Below are 20,484 nucleotides of genomic sequence, written 5' to 3' on the forward strand. Positions count from 1 at the left end.
ACTGATTTTCTGCAATCTGTACTTATAAGCCAACTACCACCCAGTGGAGAGAAAGGATATCTTTCAGAATCTATGTCAGGTGGGGGTGTCACAGGCAGAAGGGAAGGCTATAGGAAATGAAGGTATAAGGGTATTTAGCCTTGCTTAGATCTAAGCACTGCTGATCATCAATTTATATTTTCACAGGAGAAAAAACGTTACCAGACTCTTACAGCAATGTTGTTTATAGATAAAATTAGTCTACAGATGTTCATTAGTGACAAAACATTTCAATGCCCAAGCTTGGGGAAAAGAAGGGAAGAAGGAAGAGTGAGAAAAAGGAGCCAAGACTTAAAAGGGAGGAAAAGGGAAAGATGAGGGGATAGAGAGTAGCAGAGAGAGGGAGAGACTGTGTGTATACATGTGTGAGTGACAATGTGTGGAACAGTGAAGGAGGGAGCGGGTGCCTTTTTAGAGAGTAGAAGAGAATCTGAATGTGAAAGTGGTTGTTAGGGAGAGTATGGAAGTGCCAGCATGTATGAGAATGTGAAACAGAATATGTGAGTGAGTGTGGTTATGAAAAAGAGATTTGTGAGGGTGAGAAAATGGAACTGTAAGGGGTTAGAGGGAGCACACATGTGTGTGTGACAGGGATGGGAAACAATATGGGGAAAGAGATGGGAAATGTGAGTCGAGAGAGAGAGACAGAAGTCAAGCTCGCAGACCAGGGATATTAATGAGAAAGAAAAACGAAGAATGGAGAAAGGTAAAGAATGGAGGAAAGTGTGTTAAATAAAAGGATCAGAAATTAGAGTGGTGGAAATGAAAAAGAAAACATGAGGTGAAAAAAGAATGGGAGGAAAAACAGAAAAGCAATAAAAAGAGGTAATGGATAGAAAAGAGTAAGAAGGAGGGGAATTGGAAAAAAAATAAAAACAAAACGAAGGAAGGAAAAAAGGGGGGGGGGGGGGCAGGGGGACAAAGCGATAAGAGGAAAGAAAGAAAACTGAAAAGGGAGAAATTGAGCCTAAGTGTCCAAGTGAGAGGGAAAATACATGGGAGCAGGGAGCCAACAATTGGAAAAAGTCGCTTAGGTTACAGTAAAATAGAAACAAACCTGATAAACTTGTCAGACTCTCCAAGAGTACCCCAGGACAGTAAAACTGAGACCTTGTGAACTGAGTTTCCAAGTGGCATTGGCCCCTCCTAAACCTCACACTTCACTCATCTCAGGGCTACTTGGCGTTCCGGCAAAGTGCTTAAGCATCACCAGTTCTGTTTGCCACCTGCCCCGGAGTAAAGGGGCCACGGCTCCAGGCAGAATCAGCACCTGGACTTCCTGAAATGCGGTCCTTTTGATAGAGATCACCACCAGCATCTTTACTTGGTTTTAAAAGACCGCAAGAAAGGTGGAGAGACAGACAGACAGATTGAGACAAGTACGAAAAGCACGACGTTCCTCCTACCTAAGCACCGCCGTGTCCCCTTTTCTGACCATCATGTTGTCCACAGCCGCCCAGGGGAAGTCCACACTCTGTCCAGCCGGGAGGCAGGAGGGTAGCAGGCAGCACAGGCTGAGGAGCACCGCCGCCAGCCACTGGTTCGAGCAACAAGCACCCTGCACCAACAGCATCATGTCCATCCCTGCTAGGGCTGCTCACTCTCCAGCAGCTTTCAGCTCGCACTCCCCCACCCCCTGGTGCTGGCGAGTCTTCCCAGGAACCAGGCGGCGCGCCACAGGATTTTTTTTTTCCCCTTCTTTTTCCCCCTCTTTCTTCTTCTTCTTCTTTTTTTTTTTTTTTTAATTCTTTTTAATTTGGTGGGTAGGTGGGTTTCTTTTCTCCCCCCGCCCCACACCTAGTTGTTGGGTGTTGTTTCTCTCTTTTTTGCCTCCCCTCCTCCTCTTTGCTTTCCCTCCCTCCCTCCCCTCCCACCCCCTAGCACCACTCTACACCTCCTCTCGGTTGCTTTTGGCCGAGTCCGGAGTGTGTCTAATTCTCCGGCGGCTCGCGCACTATCTAGCGAGGAGTGGAGCGCGCCGGCGAGTGAGGGAGGAGGCGCGGCGACGGCGGAGGCAGGGCGATCGGCGGCGGAGGCTGCAATAGCAGCAGCAATAGCAGCCGAAGCAGCGCGGAGCGCAGCGGCGGCCGGCGGCCCCCGGGCTCGCGCGCGTTGCCAAGCGGCCGTTTCCTTAGCAACCCCGCCCGGGGACTGAGGATGCAGCAGGGAGGGGGAAATGAAGTGGCGGGGCGGGGGGGGGGGGGGGGGGGGTAGGCAGAAAGAAAACGGAAAAAAAAAAAAAATCGGGAAGAGGTATATTATTATAAAACTGAGAGAAAAAAAAGAGAGAGAGAGAGAGAGAGACATCGGAGACAGAACGCTTCCCTTCCTGTCGTACACACTAGAGTGATGCTTTGCTAGAAAAGTCTCCGCGTCTGGGCTGAGGTGAAGAGAGCAGAGCGGCGCTTTGCTTTCCCTCTCCAGTGCGTTTTACCTCTTGAGGCACCATAACTTTTAAGTCCTCCAAGTTGTGGTAGGCGCCATCATGACGCCAGGGACTGTGAGGTTTTGTTGTTGGTTTTTTTTCCCATCTTGCCCGAGCGACCGCCCCATAGTTGACTCTTTACCTCTTTTCGGAAATAGGTAGGGACGGTGGAGGGGGTTACTGTTTTTTTGAGGGGACAGGCGGGTGGGGATGCTTGCAAAGCTTAGGGTAAAGCAGCTGGCGTGTCTATTGGGTCAGTCGCTGAGGGCTGGAAGGCCGTCCCCCTCCACCCCCGACCCCGTGCATGTTGACACTAAATTGTGTGTGTGTGTGTGTGTCTGTGCCGGGTATGGTCAGAGCGGAGAGTGCGCGGATCTGTGTGTGTAGTAAGCGCGCTCCTGTAATGCGCGCGAATCGTGCACAAGGGGCCTGTGAGCGTGCGGCACGCAGGCGCGCTGGGAGGGACAGGGTGGGTCTTGACGGGATGGAGTCGGGAAGAGACTGCAATCAAGTATTTTAATTGTGTACAGCCAGGCAGTCCTGTTATGTAAGAGGGAGCTTAACCCGTTTGAGCCTATCAGGCGGAATGATCAGCGCATTCGAATCTAGGTAGGGCAAAGTTACGGGGTTTAACGAGTCACAGGTTTATATCTTTTAACAGCCTCTAAACGGGGTTGGATAGGCTTCCGACTCCGGGGGGCGGGGGCGGGGGCAGAGCGGTTACCCTCTCTTCCTCTGCCGCTGTATCCCCTTAGCCGCTTGCCCCGCCGCTGCGAGCCGCTGTCCAAGACCGAGGCACATTGTGGGTGCTGGGCATGGGGCCACCCCCTACCCTTTTTTACTTTTCCCTTCTTGAACTCCTGTCCAGGCCAGCGATCCTTTAGCTATTCTGGGCCATTTGCAGATCAATGCGAGAACCGAGGCTAGAGTCAATAGCAGTTAGGCCAGTCAATCTTGTTCAGAGAGGAGTTTGGGAAGCAGGGCAGGGAAGTGAAAAAGAGAAACAAGTAATTAAAAAATATGGTTACCCCTCCCCTTCCTCCAGCCCTATCCCCTGCCGAAGGCAGTCTTTGAAGATTTTCTTCGCCTGGCCCCAGCCCTTCCTCCCTTGGAGGAAATAAATACAGCAAAACCTCACACATCCCTAACTCGTTTTCCATAATGCTAGCAGGGTCCTCTGGCAAAGCGCACAGAAGCAATAATCTCTGCAGGGGTCAGCATCCGGCTGCCTCCCCAGACTGAGCTCTTTAAGAGGCAGGCAGGGAGTCGTTTTGCTTGGCGGTAGCGGTGCTCACGGTGATTTTTATCGCAGTACATGAGGATATATGGGGAAAGGGAAGGATTCCCATCACCTGTGACCACCCAGACTGACTGATCGAAGAGCCTCTAGCCAGCATCACCTCCCTTCTGAAGTGACACTCCAAAGCCCCCGAGACGCTTGCAGCGGGAGTTACTGATGTTATTAGTATTCAAGCTTAACTCTCAAATCCGTTTCGGAAATTGAGAGTGCAACAGTATTCAACCGCATTTTGAGACATCAATAAATGTTAGTCATTTGCGGATGAATGAAAACATTTTCTTTACCGTCTGGTATTCTAGGGAAAAATAATCGTCAAATGACATACTCTAGCTAATATTGATGCCAAATACCTAGGTAACACTGTCATCTTGTTAACTGCGTTTTTCTCTCCTGCGTGATACACTGATGGATAAAGCCTAAAATTATCTAGGGCAAACCGGGGATTAGAAGAATCGGCATGCCGTATTTATGGGCAAAACTTCGCAATATGATTTAGTATTTTCATAGAAAATATCTGGATTCCATTGAAGAGAAGCAGAAGGCACGGCGGCTTCCAGCATTGTGACTCAGTTTAGTGCTATTTTATGCAGGGATGGGGGTGCCAGCGTTTCTAGTACAAGCTATGAAAAGCATCCTTTTGTAACCGCTGTTTCCCAGAGATCTGACATCTTCAGGGCGGGGGTGGAGGGGAGGAGAAGGGGGTATCTGTGACCAGAGATGGAGCTATGTAGCAGTTTTAATATGTACAACAACCCTTCAGGGTTGTGAAGGAAAACTGGGACCACTTCTGTTTAAAGGCAAAGAGTTTATTTTCTTTATTTCTAGTTTTTAGCTCAACTTCCAGTCACTGATCACAAAGCACTTAAATCTCACAAAACCCATCCAAAGGAAACAGTAACGGAGCCTAGTTTATAGATTCATAGACTGCTGGAAAGCTTATTTACATGTGCATCACTATTATTTAAAGTGAGTGCAAGAATGCTGAGTGGGGCAGCCTTATTCCTGCATGTAATTTTGCTGTCTTTTTGACCAGGGAGGAAAATTACTTTAAAAGTGCATATTACTTTATTTTCTCTTCACCTTTCTATGGGCGTATATCTCAGAGGATTTTACAGGGTTTCTAGTATTTGCTTTTGAGGTCCTAGATTTCTTTCAAGCAGAGACTTAAATCCTGTAAGTCTTAGCTCCTGAGAGAAAACCAGAACAAAAACAAACAACAACAAATGTCAGGAAAAAAACACCTCTCAGTTCAGCTAGCACATAGTTATTTGCTGCTGCTGCTGCTGCTAAGTCGCTTCAGTCATGTTCAACTCTGTGCGACCCAATGGATGGCAGCCCACCAGGCTCTGCCGTCCCTGGGATTCTCCAGGCAAGAACACTGGAGTGGGTTGCCATTTCCTTCTCCAATGCATGAAAGTGAAAACTGAAAGTGAAGTCGCTCAGTTGTGTCTGACTCTTTGCGACCCCATGGACTATAGCCTACCAGGCTCCTCTGTCCATGGGATTTTCCAGGCAAGAGTACTGGAGTAGGGTGCCATTGTTTAGCAGGTTTTTTGTTGTTTTTTTTTTTAGTATCAGAATAGGTAACAGCATTGTTGAAACATTTTAGATGGTGAGGGTTAGAGTGGGTGTAGTAGGATATTCATTTGGTAAGAGGTTTTAGGAATTGACATTGGCCTGAATTCCTACTATGTCCTGTTGAATCAGGTACCCTTACTTTGCTTTCAAAGCTAGACTTCTAATATTTGAAGAAACATGATGACCAAATGGAAGGAGGAAGGTGGACCCTGACTTTGCGAATTGATTATGCCTTTAACTAGACTGATTTACACCCCTGTTTTTCATGTCCTCTAAATTCAGGTATGTTGGAAGAGCAATATAATAAGGAAGCTTCTTATGCTTCTTTAGTTCAATAAGCTTGATTTTTAATTGACAGTGTAAATGAGGTTGTTGTTTTGAAAAAAATATATAAATTCACATTTGTTTTCTGATAGTGAGTAAATCCAGATACATTTTTCATGCTATCACTGTGTAGGCATGAGAAATTTTAGGCAAGACAAGTCCCAAGAGCTAATCAGAGCTAATGAGAGCACTTTGTAATTCCTGAAAGAGTGGGTCAGGAAGCCCTTTTAAACAGGACATATGAATAATAGCTCGCTAACTTGGGTAATAATTGAGTGTCTATTTGAATTAAGCTGGTTTAAGTTTGAAGCACCTTGCCAACTTAAGTTGACCTGTGGTGGTTTGCAGCTTGGTATGAGAAACTACAAACCCTGGGAAATTTTTCATGGTGGGGGCTGGGGAAGGGGAATATTTCTTTATAGACAGTTTTCTCAACCTGGGCACTTTTTTTTTTTTTTTTTTCTTAATTGGAGTATAGTTGATTTGCTTTACTGTGTTAATTTCAGATGTGCAGCAGTGATGTAACCTAGACACTTTTAATATGTTGGACCAGGTAGTTCTTTGTTGTAGAGACTGCCCTAGCATTGGAAAATGTTTAGCAGCAACCCAGGCCTCTACTTACTAGATGCCAATAGCACTAGTAGATGCCAGTAACTCTGATAACTAAAATTTCTTCAGAGGTTGCTAAATGCTTTGTGGACCAGGGTAGAGGGGTGTTGTAAAAAATACCCCAGGTTTCTAAAAGTATATACCATCTGGTGCTTTACAAGTAAAATAAGAAAGCAGATTACAGTCAAAACAAAAGTGTTTTATTTGAATTCTATAGCTACAAAAGAGATCTTCCTCATCAATTTGGTCTCTGCATTTACCTGCTATATGACTGAGTAGCTCAACTTAGTGGGGGTACAATTAATTTAATGCTGCTGCTAAGTCGCTTCAGTCGTGTCCAACTCTGTGCAACCCCATAGACGGCAGCCCACCAGGCTCCCCCATCCCTGGGATTCTCCAGGCAAGAATACTGGAGTGGGTTGCCATTTCCTTCTCCAATGCATGAAAGTGAAAAGTGAAAGTGAAGTCGCTCAGTCGTATCCAATTCTTAGTGATCCCATGGACTGCGGCCCACCAGGCTCCTCCGTCCATGGGATTTTCCAGGCAAGAGTACTGGAGTGGGGTGCCATTGCCTTCTCCAAGTTCAAATAATGGCTGACTGTAAATATCTTTCCGTGATGTCTCCATTAGAATACTTTTATTTGTCAGAGTTGAATGGATATTTCTCACTTTTAAAAGAAACTGATATTTTCTGGTTGTTTAAATAAAAATATAAACCAATGAGGTGAGCTTCTTTTAGGCAAGAACTAACTTAAATCTTTATATTGTTTACATAATGACAGCTACAGGGTATGCACTCAGGAAATGACTATTAAATAAAGGAAAGGAAAAACAAAGTAATTTCCCTTTTGAATACCTCTAAGTAAAAATTTTATATTCCTTCACTTACCTTTTTTTTTTTTTTTCCTTTCATCTCATCTATTAAATACCGCCAGCCTTGCTGGTAAGCAAAGAGGTAAGAACTGTGGGCTGGAGGGATGTTGCAGGGGTACTTTCAAAGCTCCTCAAACCATTCCTGTAGAAAGGCTCTGAAAATTTTACCCAAGTTCTGAAGCCAGAGTGAGAAGTCTTAGGATATGTGTAAGTGGAAATTAATTTTAAAGTACTGAAATTTTTATTCTTTTCACTTGTAGTGAGTACATATTAACTATATATCCTTATATATTTATATAGGTTCTGGAGAAAGTAATAAATACTTCTATTATTATTTACTTAAGACTTTTCCTCACCTACTTCCAAAAGGACTTTAGGAACCTCAAGTACATCTATTTAAAAATAAATGTCAAATTTAATATTTTCTATTTGACTATTAGGAATGTAAAATTTTATACTCTGAAGCTAGCATTCTATTTTATTTTTTTTATATTATCTCATTTTGTTTCCTAAAAGTTTCTGATTTTGATTTCAGAGATTTTAACCCTTCAACAACAAGGGTTTGAACTGTGCGGGTACACTTTTATGCAGATTTTTCAATAAATACTATAGTACCACCCTATAGTATAGCGACTGAGTCCCAGTAGTGTGGAAACTCAGAAATGGAGGATTGACTGTAAAGCTATATATGGATTTTCCACAACGCATGTATCAATGCTCTTTACCCTTCACGTTATTCAAGAGTAAACTGTATATATTTTTAAAGACTTTACTAGAGCAGTTGTAGGATTACAACAAAATTTAATGGGAGGTATAAAGATTTCCCATATATACCTTGCCCCCAAACATGTGTAGCCTCCTCCACTATCTACATCACTCACTAGAATTGCACATAATGTTCTTTGGCAAGGATGAACCTACACTGGCACATTAAAATCATCCCAAGTTCATAGTCTGCCATAGGGTTCACTCTTGGTATTGTACATTTTGAGTTTAGACAAATATATAATGACATGTAGTTCTCATTTTAAATATCATATGGTAAAAATCCTCTGTGCCCTGACTATTCAGTTCTCCCCCGACAACTTACAATTTTTTTTAAACTGTTTTCATAGTTTTGCCTTGCGCAGAGTGTCATATACATGGAATTATCCAGAATGGAGCCTTTTTTTCAGATGGGCTTCTTTTACCTAGTAACATGTGTTTAAGATTTCTCCATGTCTTGTCAAGAAAATTAGAGATACCAAGGAAACATTTCATGCAATGATGGGCTCGATAAAGGACAGAAATGATATGGACCTAACAGAAGCAGAAGATATTAAGAACAGATGGCAAGAATACACAGAAGAACTGTACAAAAAAGATCTTCACGACCCAGATAATCACGATGGTGTGATCACTCACCTAGAGCCAGGCATCCTGGAATGTGAAATCAAGTGGGCCTTAGAAAGCGTCACTACGAATAAAGCTGGTGGAAGTGATGGAATTCCAGTTGAGTTATTGCAAATCCTGAAGGATGATACTGTGATAGTGCTGCACTCAATATGCCAGCAAATTTGGAAAACTCAGCAGTAGCCACAGGACTGGAAAAGGTCAGTTTTTATTCCAATCCCAAAGAAAGGCAATGCCAAAGAATGCTCAAACTACCGCACAATTGCACTCATCTCACATGCTAGTAAAGTATTGCTCAAAATTCTCCAAGCCAGGCTTTAGCAATACATGAACCATGAACTTCCAGATGTCCAAGCTAGATTTAGAAAAGGCAGAGGAACCAGAGATCAAGTTGCCAACATCTGCTAGATCATCGAAAAAGCAAGAGAGTTCCAGAAAAATATCTATTTCTGCTTTATTGACTATGCCAAAGCCTTTGACTGTGTGGATCACAATAAACTGGAAAATTCTGAAAGAGATGGAATACCAGAACCCCTGACCTGCTGCCTCTTGAGAAACCTGTATGCAGGTCAGGAAGCAATAGTTAGAACTGGACATGGAACAACAGACTGGTTCCAAATAGGAAAAGGAGCACATCAAGGCTGTATATTGTCACCGTGCTTATTTAACTTCTATGCAGAGTACATCATGAGAAACGCTGGGCTGGATGAAGCACAAGCTGGAATCAAGATTGCCGGGAGAAATATCAGTAACCTCAGATATGCAGATGACACCACCCTTATGGCAGAAAGTGAAGAGGAACTAAAGAGCCTCTTGATAAAAGTGAAAGAGGAGAGTGAAAAAGTTGGCTTAAAGCTCAACATTCGGAAAACGAAGACCATGGCATCTAGTCCCATCACTTCATGGGAAATAGATGGGGAAACAGTGTCAGACTTTATTTTTCTGGGCTCCAAAATCACTACAGATGGTGACTGCAGCCATGAAATTAAAAGACACTTACTCCTTGGAAGGAAAGTTATGACCAACCTAGATAGCATGTTGAAAAGCAGAGACATTACTTTGCCAACAAAGGTTCATCTAGTCAAGGCTATGGTTTTTCCAGTGGTCATGTATGGATGTGAGAGTTGGACTGTGAAGAAGGCTGAGCCCCGAAGAATTGATGCTTTATAACTGTGGTGTTGGAGAAGACTCTTGAGAGTCCCTTGGATTGCAAGGAGATCCAACCAGTCCATTCTGAAGGAGATCAGCCCTGGGATTTCTTTGGAGGGAATGATGCTGAAGCTGAAACTCCAGTACTTTGGCCACCTCATGCAAAGAGTTGACTCATTGGAAAAGACTCTGATGCTAGGAGGGATTGGGGGCAGGAGGAGAAGGGGATGACAGAGGATGAGATGGCTGGATGGCATCACTGACTCGATGGATGTGAGTCTGAGTGAACTCCGGGAGTTGATGATGGACAGGGAGGCCTGGCGTGCTGCGATTCATGGAGTCGCAAAGAGTCGGACATGACTGAGCGACTGAACTGAACTGAGGGAACATTTTGTTTGTTTCTAAGTTTGGCTACTTTAAATAAAGTGCTATAAACATCCATATTAAACTTTTTGTGTGGATATGTTTTTGGCTGCTTTGGGTAAATACCAAGCTGCATGATTGCTGGATTATACAGTAAGAGTATATTTGCTTTTTTAAGAAAATCCCAAATTTCTTCCAAAGTGACTGTACCATTGTGTATACATTCCCACCAGTAAATGAACAAGAAGTTTTGCTGCCAAATATCCTCACAAGCATTTGGTATTGTCAGTGTTCCAGACTTTGGCCACTCTAGTAGGTGTGTGGTGGTATCTCATTGTTGCTTTAATCTGTATTTTTCTGGTGATATATGATGTGCTGTACCTTTTCATTTGCCATCTGTTTGTCTTCTTTGATGAGGTGTCTGTTAAGGCCTTTGGCTCATATTTTATCAGGTTTTTGTTGTTTTTGAGTTTTGAAAGTTCTTTGTATGTTTTGAATAATAGTGCTTTAACAGATATGTCTTTTGCAAATATTTTATCCCAGTCTGTGGCTTGTCTTCTCATTGTCTTGACATTGTCTTTCACTGACTAGACATTTTTAATTTTAATGAAGTCCAGCTTATCAGTTATTTCTATTGTGAATAGTGTGTTTTCTGTTGGGTCTAAAAAGACATCGCCATACCCAAGTTCATTTAGGTTTTCTCCTATGGTATGTTTTAGGAGTTTTATTGTTTTACACTTGGGTCTATGATCTTTTTTTGAGTTAATGGTTGTAAAGACTATAAATATCTTGAAAATAATTATTTTCAAACCCTATAAGTCTTGTGCTTTTGAGCTGTGGTGTTGGAGAAGACTCTTGAGAGTCCCTTGGACTGCAAGGAGATCCAACCAGTCCATTCTGAAGGAGATCAGTCCTGGGTGTTCACTGGAAGGACTGATGCTATAGCTGAAACTCCAATACTTTGGCCACTTCATGCGAAGAGTTGGAAAAGACCCTGATGCTGGGAGGGATTGGGGGCAGGAGGAGAAGGGAATGACAGAGGATGAGATGGTTGTATGGCATCACCAACTTGATGGACATGAATTTGAGTAAACTCCAGGAGTTGGTGATGGACAGGGAGGCCTGGCGTGCTGCGATTCATGGGGTCGCCAAGAGTCAGACACAACTGAGTGAATGAACTGAACTGAACTGATAAGACTTGTGAATTTTATCCCTTTATCATATTTTACTGTAATTGATAAATAATGTGTAAATACTATCATATAATATAAAAATAACAGGGAAGATACCTCATTGTGTTAATTTATGAAGCCACCTTTACCAGAATTTTTAATTTTTTATTTTGATGAATTTGTACTATTTGTATACTTTTCATAACAAAAAGAATATATGTATATATAACTGAATCATTTTGCTGTACAGCAGAAATTAACACTTCATTATAAATCAACTATACTTCACTTAAAAAAAAATCTAGTCTTATTGTCATTTCATTCCATGGCCACTTCTAGCAATCATTGGGATGTTTATTGCTCTTGTAGTAAAATTATGATATTTACAGTGCAATAAATCATTGTTTCTTTGCCTAATATTAGAGAAAACCAGATAGGTTTAAAGTGGAATAACTTTAAAGGACTATATGAAATACCTTTCCAAATTTATAAAAGCTACACATATTCATGACATTTTTTTTGTTGTCCTGACAAGAAGACATACTTTTCACGATAAATCTTCAGAAAATGCATAGAATATGAAAATGCAACTTAGAGAAGTCTTAACGTTAACATCTGCTTCATTCCACCCAGACTAAGAAACAGAAGACTGCCAGTAACCCAGAAGCCTCCTGGAAGCACTTTCGTAGTGACAACCCCAATCTTCTTCCATAACGTAACCACTGTGAGGTCATCCTTTCCTCATTTTCTTTATATTTCTACTACTTAGTTTTGGATCCACTGAAAAAATGACTTGCTTTTCTATATATGCATTCAAAGCCATATCAATCATACATTATGTAATTATATACTGTATCCTTTTTTGTGTCTGAACTTTTTAAGAATTTAATATTTATTAAATATAATTCAATATTTATTTTAATATTTTAAGATTCCTCTGGGGTGTTGTACAATTGTCTTCCCTTCATTTGTATCTTTTTAGCATTGTATAGTATAAATATACAATTATATATTCATTCATTATATTGTTGACAGACTATGTTTTACATGACTTGTCTATTATAGACAATGATGGCATGAACATTTTTGAACATCAGTGCTGAAAACTTCCCCCAGAATGTTTAAATTGGCCTACAAGTTTGTTGGGAACTAGAAAGAGATAGAGACAGAGACAGAGATATTTATTTTAAGGAATTGACTTATCCTATCAGACTGGTTCCAAATAGGAAAAGGAGTCTGTCAAGGCTGTATATTGTCACCGTGCTTATTTAACTTCTATGCAGAGTACATCATGAGAAACACTGGGCTGGATGAAGCACAAGCTGGAATCAAGATTGCCGGGAGAAATATCAATCACCTCAGATATGCAGATGACACCACCCTTATGGCAGAAAGTGAAGAGGAACTAAAGAGCCTCTTGATAAAAGTGAAAGAGGAGAGTGAAAAAGTTGGCTTAAAGCTCAACATTCGGAAAACGAAGACCATGACATCTAGTCCCATCACTTCATGGGAAATAGATGGGGAAACAGTGTCAGACTTTATTTTTCTGGGCTCCAAAATCACTACAGATGGTGACTGCAGCCATGAAATTAAAAGACGCTTACTCCTTGGAAGGAAAGTTATGATCAACCTAGATAGCATATTGAAAAGCAGAGACATTACTTTGCCAACAAAGGTTCGTCTAGTCAAGGCTATGGTTTTTCCAGTGGTCATGTATGGATGTGAGAGTTGGACTGTGAAGAAGGCTGAGCCCCGAAGAATTGATGCTTTTGAACTGTGGTGTTGGAGAAGACTCTTGAGAGTCCGTTGGATTGCAAGGAGATCCAACCAGTCCATTCTGAAGGAGATCAGCCCTGGGATTTCTTTGGAAGGAATGATGCTAAAGCTGAAACTCCAGTACTTTGGCCACCTCATTCAAAGAGTTGACTCATTAGAAAAGACTCTGATGCTAGGAGGGATTGGGGGCAGGAGGAGAAGGGGACGACAGAGGATGAGATGGCTGGATGGCATCACTGACTCGATGGATGTGTCTAAGTGAACTCCGGGAGTTGGTAATGGACAGGGAGGCCTGGCGTGCTGTGGTTCATGGGGTCGCAAAGAGTTGGACACAACTGAGCGAGTGATCTGATCTGATCTGATCTGATCATGAAACTGCTGTTCAGATATTGTCATGTCCAACTCTTTGTGACCCCATGGACTGCAGCACAGTGGGGTCCACTGTCCTCCACTATCTCCTGGATTTACTCAAGTTCATGTTCATTGAATTGGTGATGTTATCTAACCATCTCCTCTTCTATCTCCCCCTTCTCCTTTTGCCTTCAATCTTTCCCAGCATCAGGGTCTTTTCCGCTGAATAGGCTCTTCACATCAGATGGCCAAAATATTGGAACTTCAGCTTCAGCATCAGTCCTTCCAGTGAATATTCAGGGTTAATTTCCTTTAGGATTGACTGGTTTGATCTCCTTGCAGTCCATGGGATTCTTAAGAGTCTTTTCCAGCACCACAATTTTAAAGTATCAGTTTTTCATGAAACTGCCAAGTTCAAAATCTGCTGGGTAGGCAGGCAGGCTGAGACCAAGGGAAGTTTGATGCTGCAGCTTGTATCTGTAGACAGTGTAGAGACAGATTTCCCTCTTCTGCAAGGAACTTCAGTCTGTTTGGTTTTAAGCCCTTCAATCGAATGTGGCCTACCCATATTGTGGAGAGTTATCTGCTTTACTCAGAGTCCACTGATTTAAATGTTAATCACATCTAAAGAGGGACTTCCTTGGTGACTCAGTTGGTAAAGAATCTGCCTGCAATGTAGGAGACCTGGATTCCATCCCTGGGTTGGGAGGATCCCCTGGATGAGGGCATGGCAATCCACTCCAGTATTCTTGCCTGAAGAATCCCACGGACAGAGGAGCCTGGCAGGCTACAATTCATGGGGTCACAAAGAGTCAGACACAACTGAAGTGACTGAGTACACACTTATATCTAAAGAACACCTTCATGGTGACATTCAGAGTGGTATTTTAACAAATATCTGTATGCTGTAGCTTTTTCAATTTGACACATAAACTCAACCATCACACTGGTTTGCTTCCAGTTAACTGCTATGTTGATAGGTGGTTCTTCCTCATCTCAGGCTTAAGTAAGATGGTATATTAAGATAGCAACATTTAACTGTCCCACACTCTTTTTTTCTCACCCCAATCTTTTGAAACTGACAAGTTTTCAAGTTAGTCTTAACTATAAATTCTCTTGGTGCTTAGAATCAAATATATGATACTAAAAAAACTTCCTATTTTGGAACCATATTAAATGAAAGATACGGGAGAAAAACATTATTCTGTTGTCGTTGATAATGTTATCTGTATTTGTTTTGATTGCAGACCTTTAAAAATTTCACTGTTTGAAACTGTATCAAAACTATAAGAGCAGGCAAACCAGCTCAGAATTGGAACAAATCAGAATGCTGAAGCATCATGACTTTAAACTAATAGACCCACTTCTGTTAGAGCCAATCAAATCCTATCAATTGAGTGTATTACTCAAGCATTGTTCAGAAGGACTGTATTTCCAAATAGAGCACTCTCATGCCCAGCAAGTTTAGTAAGATCATCTTTATCTTTCAGATGGCCTCATTACCTTATCAATTCCAGTCCCTCAGTCACCTCTAGAATTTGAACCACCACTGAATTGCTGTCCATTGCTATTATTTTATCAATTCAAAAATGTTATACATTTAGACTCATGTAGGATGTGTCCTTTTGAAGATGACTTTTATTTATACAGTGTAATGCCCTTGAGATGGATCCAAATTACTTCTTGTATCAGTAGTTTCTTCCTTTTAGTGCTGACTAGTCATGGAATGTTGCACTACAATTTGTTTAATTATTCAGCTATTTTAGGACATTTCAGTTATCATCAATTCTGGGTGATTACAAATATAGCCACTATGAATAATCATGTCCAGCCTTTTTGGATGACTTCGTTTCATTTTCCTGGAATAATTAATCAGAAATGTGATTGTGAGGTCATGTGGTAAATGTCTGCTTTTTTTTTTTTTTAAAGATACTTCCAAACTGTATTGCAGTGTGGCTGTACTGTATTACATTCCAACAATATTGTATGAGAAATCCAGTTTCTCTATATCCTCACAATGTTCTGTGTTGTCACTAGTTTTTATTCTTGCTCTTCTAATAGGCATATAGTGATTTTCATTTCACATTCCATTCATTGTGGTTTTCATTTGTGTTTTCCTAATGACTAACAATGTTGGCTGTCTTTGTTTACCACCCTTGTAATATCTTCAGTGAAATGTCTCTTCATGTCTTCTTCCCATTTTCTAATTGAATTTGTTTGCTTTTCTTACAGTTAAGTTTGATTTTTTTTTAGTATATTCTAGATATGAATCCTTTATCAGATAATGTGGTTTGCAAATGTTTCTCCCAGAATCTATTTTTCTTTCTTTTTGTTCCTGTTTTCTTAATTGGCTTATAATATTGTATGTTTTATGTATAAGTATTATATTTTGACCTCTCTGTACATTACAATGTGTTTATCATCCAAGGTTTAATTTCCATCCATCAGCATGAAGTTGACCCCAGTTATTTATTTTGCCCTCCTACCACATTCCTTTCCTTCTGGTAACCACTATTCTGTTCTCTGTATCTATATATTTGTTTTTTATTTAGGTTTTTTGTTGTTGTTGTTGTATTCCACCTATGATTGAAACCATGTGGTATTTGTCTTTTCTGTATGACTATTTCACTTAGCATAGTACTAGTCTAGGCCCATCTATATTGTTGCAAATGCCAAGATTTCATCTATCTTGTGACTGTATGACAGAATTTCATTATATTTGTATGCGCTTCCCTGGTAGCTCAGTGGGTAAAGAATCCACCTGCCATGCAGGAGATCCCAGCTTGATTCCTGGGTGGGGAAGATCCCCTGGAGAAGGGATAGGCTACCCACTCCAGTATTTTTGGGCTTCCCTGGTGGCTCAGATGGTAAATAATTTGCCTATAATGTGGGAGACCTGGGTTCAATCCCTGGGTTGGGAAGATCCCCTGGAGGAGGGCATGAAAATCCATTACAGTATTCTTGCGTGGAGAGTCCACATGGACAGGGGAACCTGGTGGGCTACATGGTGTTGCAAAGAGTCAGACACAACTGAGTGACTAGGCACAGCACACACACACACACATACACACACACACATCACAGAATTTTTATTCATTCCTTGTAGATGGGCACTTAAGTCCTTTCCATATCTTGTCTACTGTAAGTCGCACTGTAATATAGAGGTGCATGTGTCTTTTCAAATTTTTTTTAAATAAGTATCAAGAAGTGGAATAGCTGGATAATACTTTTTTGAGAAATCTCCATACTGTTTTCCAGTGAATACACTAATTCATATTCCCATCAATGATATACGACACTTCCCTTCCTCTACATCTTCTCCAACACATTTTATTTCCTTTTTATGACAATAGCCATTCTAATAAATGCAAAATGATATTTTGTGGTTTTGATTTGCACTTCTTTAATAATTAATGGTGTTGAACATCTTTGCATGTGCCTTGGTTTCAGTCTCTATGTCTTCTTTGTAGAAATTTGTATTCAGCTCCTCTGCAAATTTTTTAATAAAAGTTGTTTTTTGGTGTGAAGTTGTGTGAGTTCTTGATATTTTTGGATATTATCCCCTTATCAAATATACAATTTGCAAATATCTTCTTCCATTCAGTGGGCTGTCTTTCAGTTTTGTTGATTGTTTCCTTTATTTTATAGAAGCTTTTAGTTAGATGTAGTCCCATTTATTTATTTTTATTTCCCAAACTCAAAGAGAAACATCCAGAAAGATATTTCTAAGACTGATGTCAAAGAGTGTACTGCTTATGTTTGCTTATAGGAGATTTCTGGTTTCAGGTCATATATTCAAGTCTATAACAAATTTTGAGTTGATTTTTGTGTATTGTAAGAGATGGTGGTCTAGTTTCACTCTTTTGCATGTGGCTATCCAGTTTTCCCAACACCATTTATTGAAGACACTATCTTCTCTCCCTTGTTTTTCCTTTGCTGCTTTTTCATAAATTAATTATCCATATATGTGTGGGGGTTTATTTCTGGTCTCTAAATTCTGTTTCATTGATCTATGTATCTATTTTTCTGCTGATAAAATGTAGTTTTAATTACTACAGTTTTATCATATATTTTGAAATCAGTGAGTGTGATATTTCCAGCATTGTTCTTTATTATCAGGGTTGCTTTGGCTAGTCAGAATCTTTTGTAATTCCATATAAATTATAGAATATTTTTGTTCTATTTCTATGAAAATTGTTATTGAGATTTTGATAGGGATTGCACTGAATTTTTATTTTACTTTAGGTAAAGCTGAGCACAGAAGAATTGATGCTTTTGAACTGTGGTGTTGAAGACTCTTGAGAGTCCTTTGGACTACAAGGAGATCCAACCAGTCCATTCTGAAGGAGATCAGCCCTGGGATTTCTTTGGAAGGAATGATGCTAAAGCTGAAAGTCCAGCACTTTGGCCACCTCATGCAAAGAGTTGACTCATTGGAAAAGACTCTATGCTGGGAGGGATTGGGGGCAGGAGGAGAAGGGGACGACAGAGGATGAGATGGCTGGATGGCATCACCAACTTGATGGATGTGAGTCTGAGTGAACTCCGGGAGTTGATGATGGACAGGGAGGCCTGGCATGCTGTGATTCTTGGAATCTCAAAGAGTCGGACACGACTGAGCGACTGAACTGAACTGAACTGAATTGAATATGAATGTTAACCATGCTAATTCTTCTAATCCATAAGCACAAATTATATTTCCATTTCTGCTCCAGTTTCTTTCAACAGTATTTTATAGTTTTCAGTGTATAAGTCTTTCACTTCCTTAGCGAATTTATTCCTAGGTATTTTATTCATTATGATTGTAAATGAGTTTGTTTTTTAATTTCTCTTTCTGCTTGTTCACTGTTAGTATATAGAAACACAGTGGATTTTTATGTATTGATTTTTTGCTCCACAACTTTCCTTGCTTATTGTATTTCTAATAGTATTTCGGTACATTTAGAGATTTTATACATATGTAATTATGTCATCCAAAAATAGTGAAAATTTTACTTCCATTTTTCCAATTTGAGCCTTTTATTTCTTTTTCTTGCCTGATTCCCCTGGCTAAGATTTCCAGTACTATATTGAATAAGTATTCTTGTCTTGTTGCTGATATTAAAGGGATATCTTTAGGTTTTTTACAATTGAGTATGGTGTTAGCTGTGATATTCTCGTATCTGGCCTTTATTATATTGAGGTATGTTCCTTCTTTAGCTGTTTTATTCAGTATTGTTGTTTTTTTAATTTTAAATAAGTGCTAAATCTTATCACGGAGAAGGCGATGGCACCCCACTCCGTACTCTTGCCTGGAAAATCCCATGGACAGAGGAGCCTGATGGGCTGCAGTCCATGGGGTTGCAAAGAGTTGGACACAACTGAGAGACTTCACTTTCACTTTTCAATTTCATGCATTGGAGAAGGAAATGGCAACCCACTCCAGTGTTCTTGCCTGGAGAATCCCAGGGACGGGGGAGACTGGTGGGCTGCCGTCTATGGGGTTGCATAGAGTTGAACACGACTGAAGCGACTTAGCAGCAGCAGTAGCAGCATGTTGTTTTTATACACATATTTTTGATTCTCCAGCTTTCTTCTTATAGTTGATATATAGGTCATACCATTGTGATCTGAAAAGATCTTTGAAATTATTTTAATCTTAAATTTAATGTCTCAACATATGATCTATCCTTGAGAATGTTCTATGTGTATTTAAGCAGAATATGTATTCTATTTGTATGGAATATTCTGTATAAATCTTAAGTTCATCCAGTTTAATGTTTCATCTAAGGGCACTGTTTCCTTATTGACTTTTGTTCTGAATGACCTATCAATTGATGTAAAGGAGGTGTTAAATTTCCTACTATTATTATATTGCTGTCAGTTTCTCACTTTAGGTCTGTTAATAATTGCTCTGTGTATTTTGGTACTCCTTAACAAAGCATATGAAAAACTGTTAAGTCTTCTTGATGAAGTGTCCCCTTTAGCATAATATAATGTCCATCTTTGTCTCTTGTTACTTTTTTGGCTTGAAGTATATTTTTTCCTGAAATGAGTATGGCTACACCCACTTTCTTTTGTGTGCCATTTGCTTGAAGTATCATTTTCCATCCCTTCACTTTCAGCTTATTTTTTTCTTTAGAGTGGAGGTGAGTCTTTAGTAGGCAGCATATAATTGGGTCTTTTTTTTTTTTTTAATCAACCCAGCTATTCTTTGTCTTTTGGTTGATTAATTAAGTTCACTTATCATTGATACATGAGAACTTGGTTCTGCCATTTTTCCTTTTTCTCATTCCTCTATATCTCCATTGTTTCTTCTTCATTGTGTTTCTGTCATCAAAACTATCAGTTTGATGTTTTTTACAAGATTGATCTCAGTTTCATCTTCTTTATGTTTTGTAACTCTCCTCTAGATTATGATATGTGTTTTGTTGTCCCCATGAGCTTTATATAAAACATCTCAGATGAAATAATCCTATTTTTTGCTGATAGCATGTTCTCTTCATTTGTCTATATGAGTTTTATTCTTTTCCTCTTCCATTTATGCTTTTTTGTCTCAAGTTATCCCTTTTTATGTTGTTAAGTTCATAACAATTGTGTTATTTTTACTTAATTTTCCCTTTAAAATTTATGATATAAATAGATGTTTAAAAACTTATTCTGATATAAAGTTGTGAAGTTGTAAAGTTCTGATTCTGTCTATTCATCATCTTCTTCAAAGTTTTGTGTGCTTTTACCTTTTGTTTCATGTAGAAAATCTCCTTTCATCACATCAAGTGTTGATGAACTCCCCATAGCTTTTGTTTGCCTGGAGGAACCTTTATTTCTCCTTCATATATAAATGATATCTTTGTTCTATAGAATATTTTTGTCTGACAGTTATCTTTCAGTACATTGAGTATGTCATTTCTCTCTCTTCTGGTTTATAGTGTTACTTCTGAGAAAACTGCTGATAGCCTAATAGGGATTCCTTTGTAGATTACTATCCTTTATCCTCTGACTGCCTTTAAAATTGTTTCTTTGTCATTAATGTTTGACAGTTTTAACATAATGTATCTTGGAACATTTTGGTTTTTTGTGGGTTTTTTTTTTGCATTGAGTTAATTAGGAGTTTTTTTAGCTTCATGAACTTGTATCCAGTTCCTTCTTGAGGT

The 20,484-nt window shown here is 40.0% G+C and overlaps 1 protein-coding gene and 1 long non-coding RNA gene across 11 annotated transcripts in view; one reads left to right on the forward strand and one right to left on the reverse strand.

The window, feature by feature from the left end:
- Positions 1–2,298, reverse strand: part of NEGR1 (neuronal growth regulator 1) — a 1,037,762-nt gene extending 1,035,464 nt beyond the window's left edge. For all 8 annotated transcript variants that reach the window (XM_086390573.1, XM_086390567.1, XM_086390568.1 and 5 more), the window contains exon 1: positions 1,446–2,298. In XM_086390573.1, the coding sequence (XP_086246699.1) occupies positions 1,446–1,621 (176 nt within the window). In that variant the 5' untranslated portion in view covers positions 1,622–2,298. The remainder of the gene's footprint in view (positions 1–1,445) is intronic.
- Positions 2,299–2,310: 12 nt separating this feature from the next.
- LOC147375602 (uncharacterized) lies at positions 2,311–19,108 on the forward strand. 3 transcript variants are annotated; one of them, XR_015160240.1, is made up of 2 exons: positions 2,311–2,622; positions 17,597–19,108. It is a non-coding gene; the product is annotated as an uncharacterized LOC147375602 (long non-coding RNA). The 3 variants fall into 3 exon arrangements; XR_015160241.1 differs by lacking the exon at positions 17,597–19,108 and adding an exon at positions 11,858–12,146 and having other exon boundaries at positions 2,444–2,622; XR_015160242.1 differs by lacking the exon at positions 2,311–2,622 and adding an exon at positions 2,779–3,073.
- The last annotated feature ends 1,376 nt before the right edge of the window (positions 19,109–20,484 follow it).

The sequence above is a fragment of the Bos grunniens genome, chromosome 3 (genome assembly GCF_055505025.1).
Source record: "Bos grunniens cultivar Pamir isolate PY7600 chromosome 3, Bosgru_T2T1.0, whole genome shotgun sequence".
Classification (NCBI taxonomy): Eukaryota; Metazoa; Chordata; class Mammalia; order Artiodactyla; family Bovidae; genus Bos; species Bos grunniens.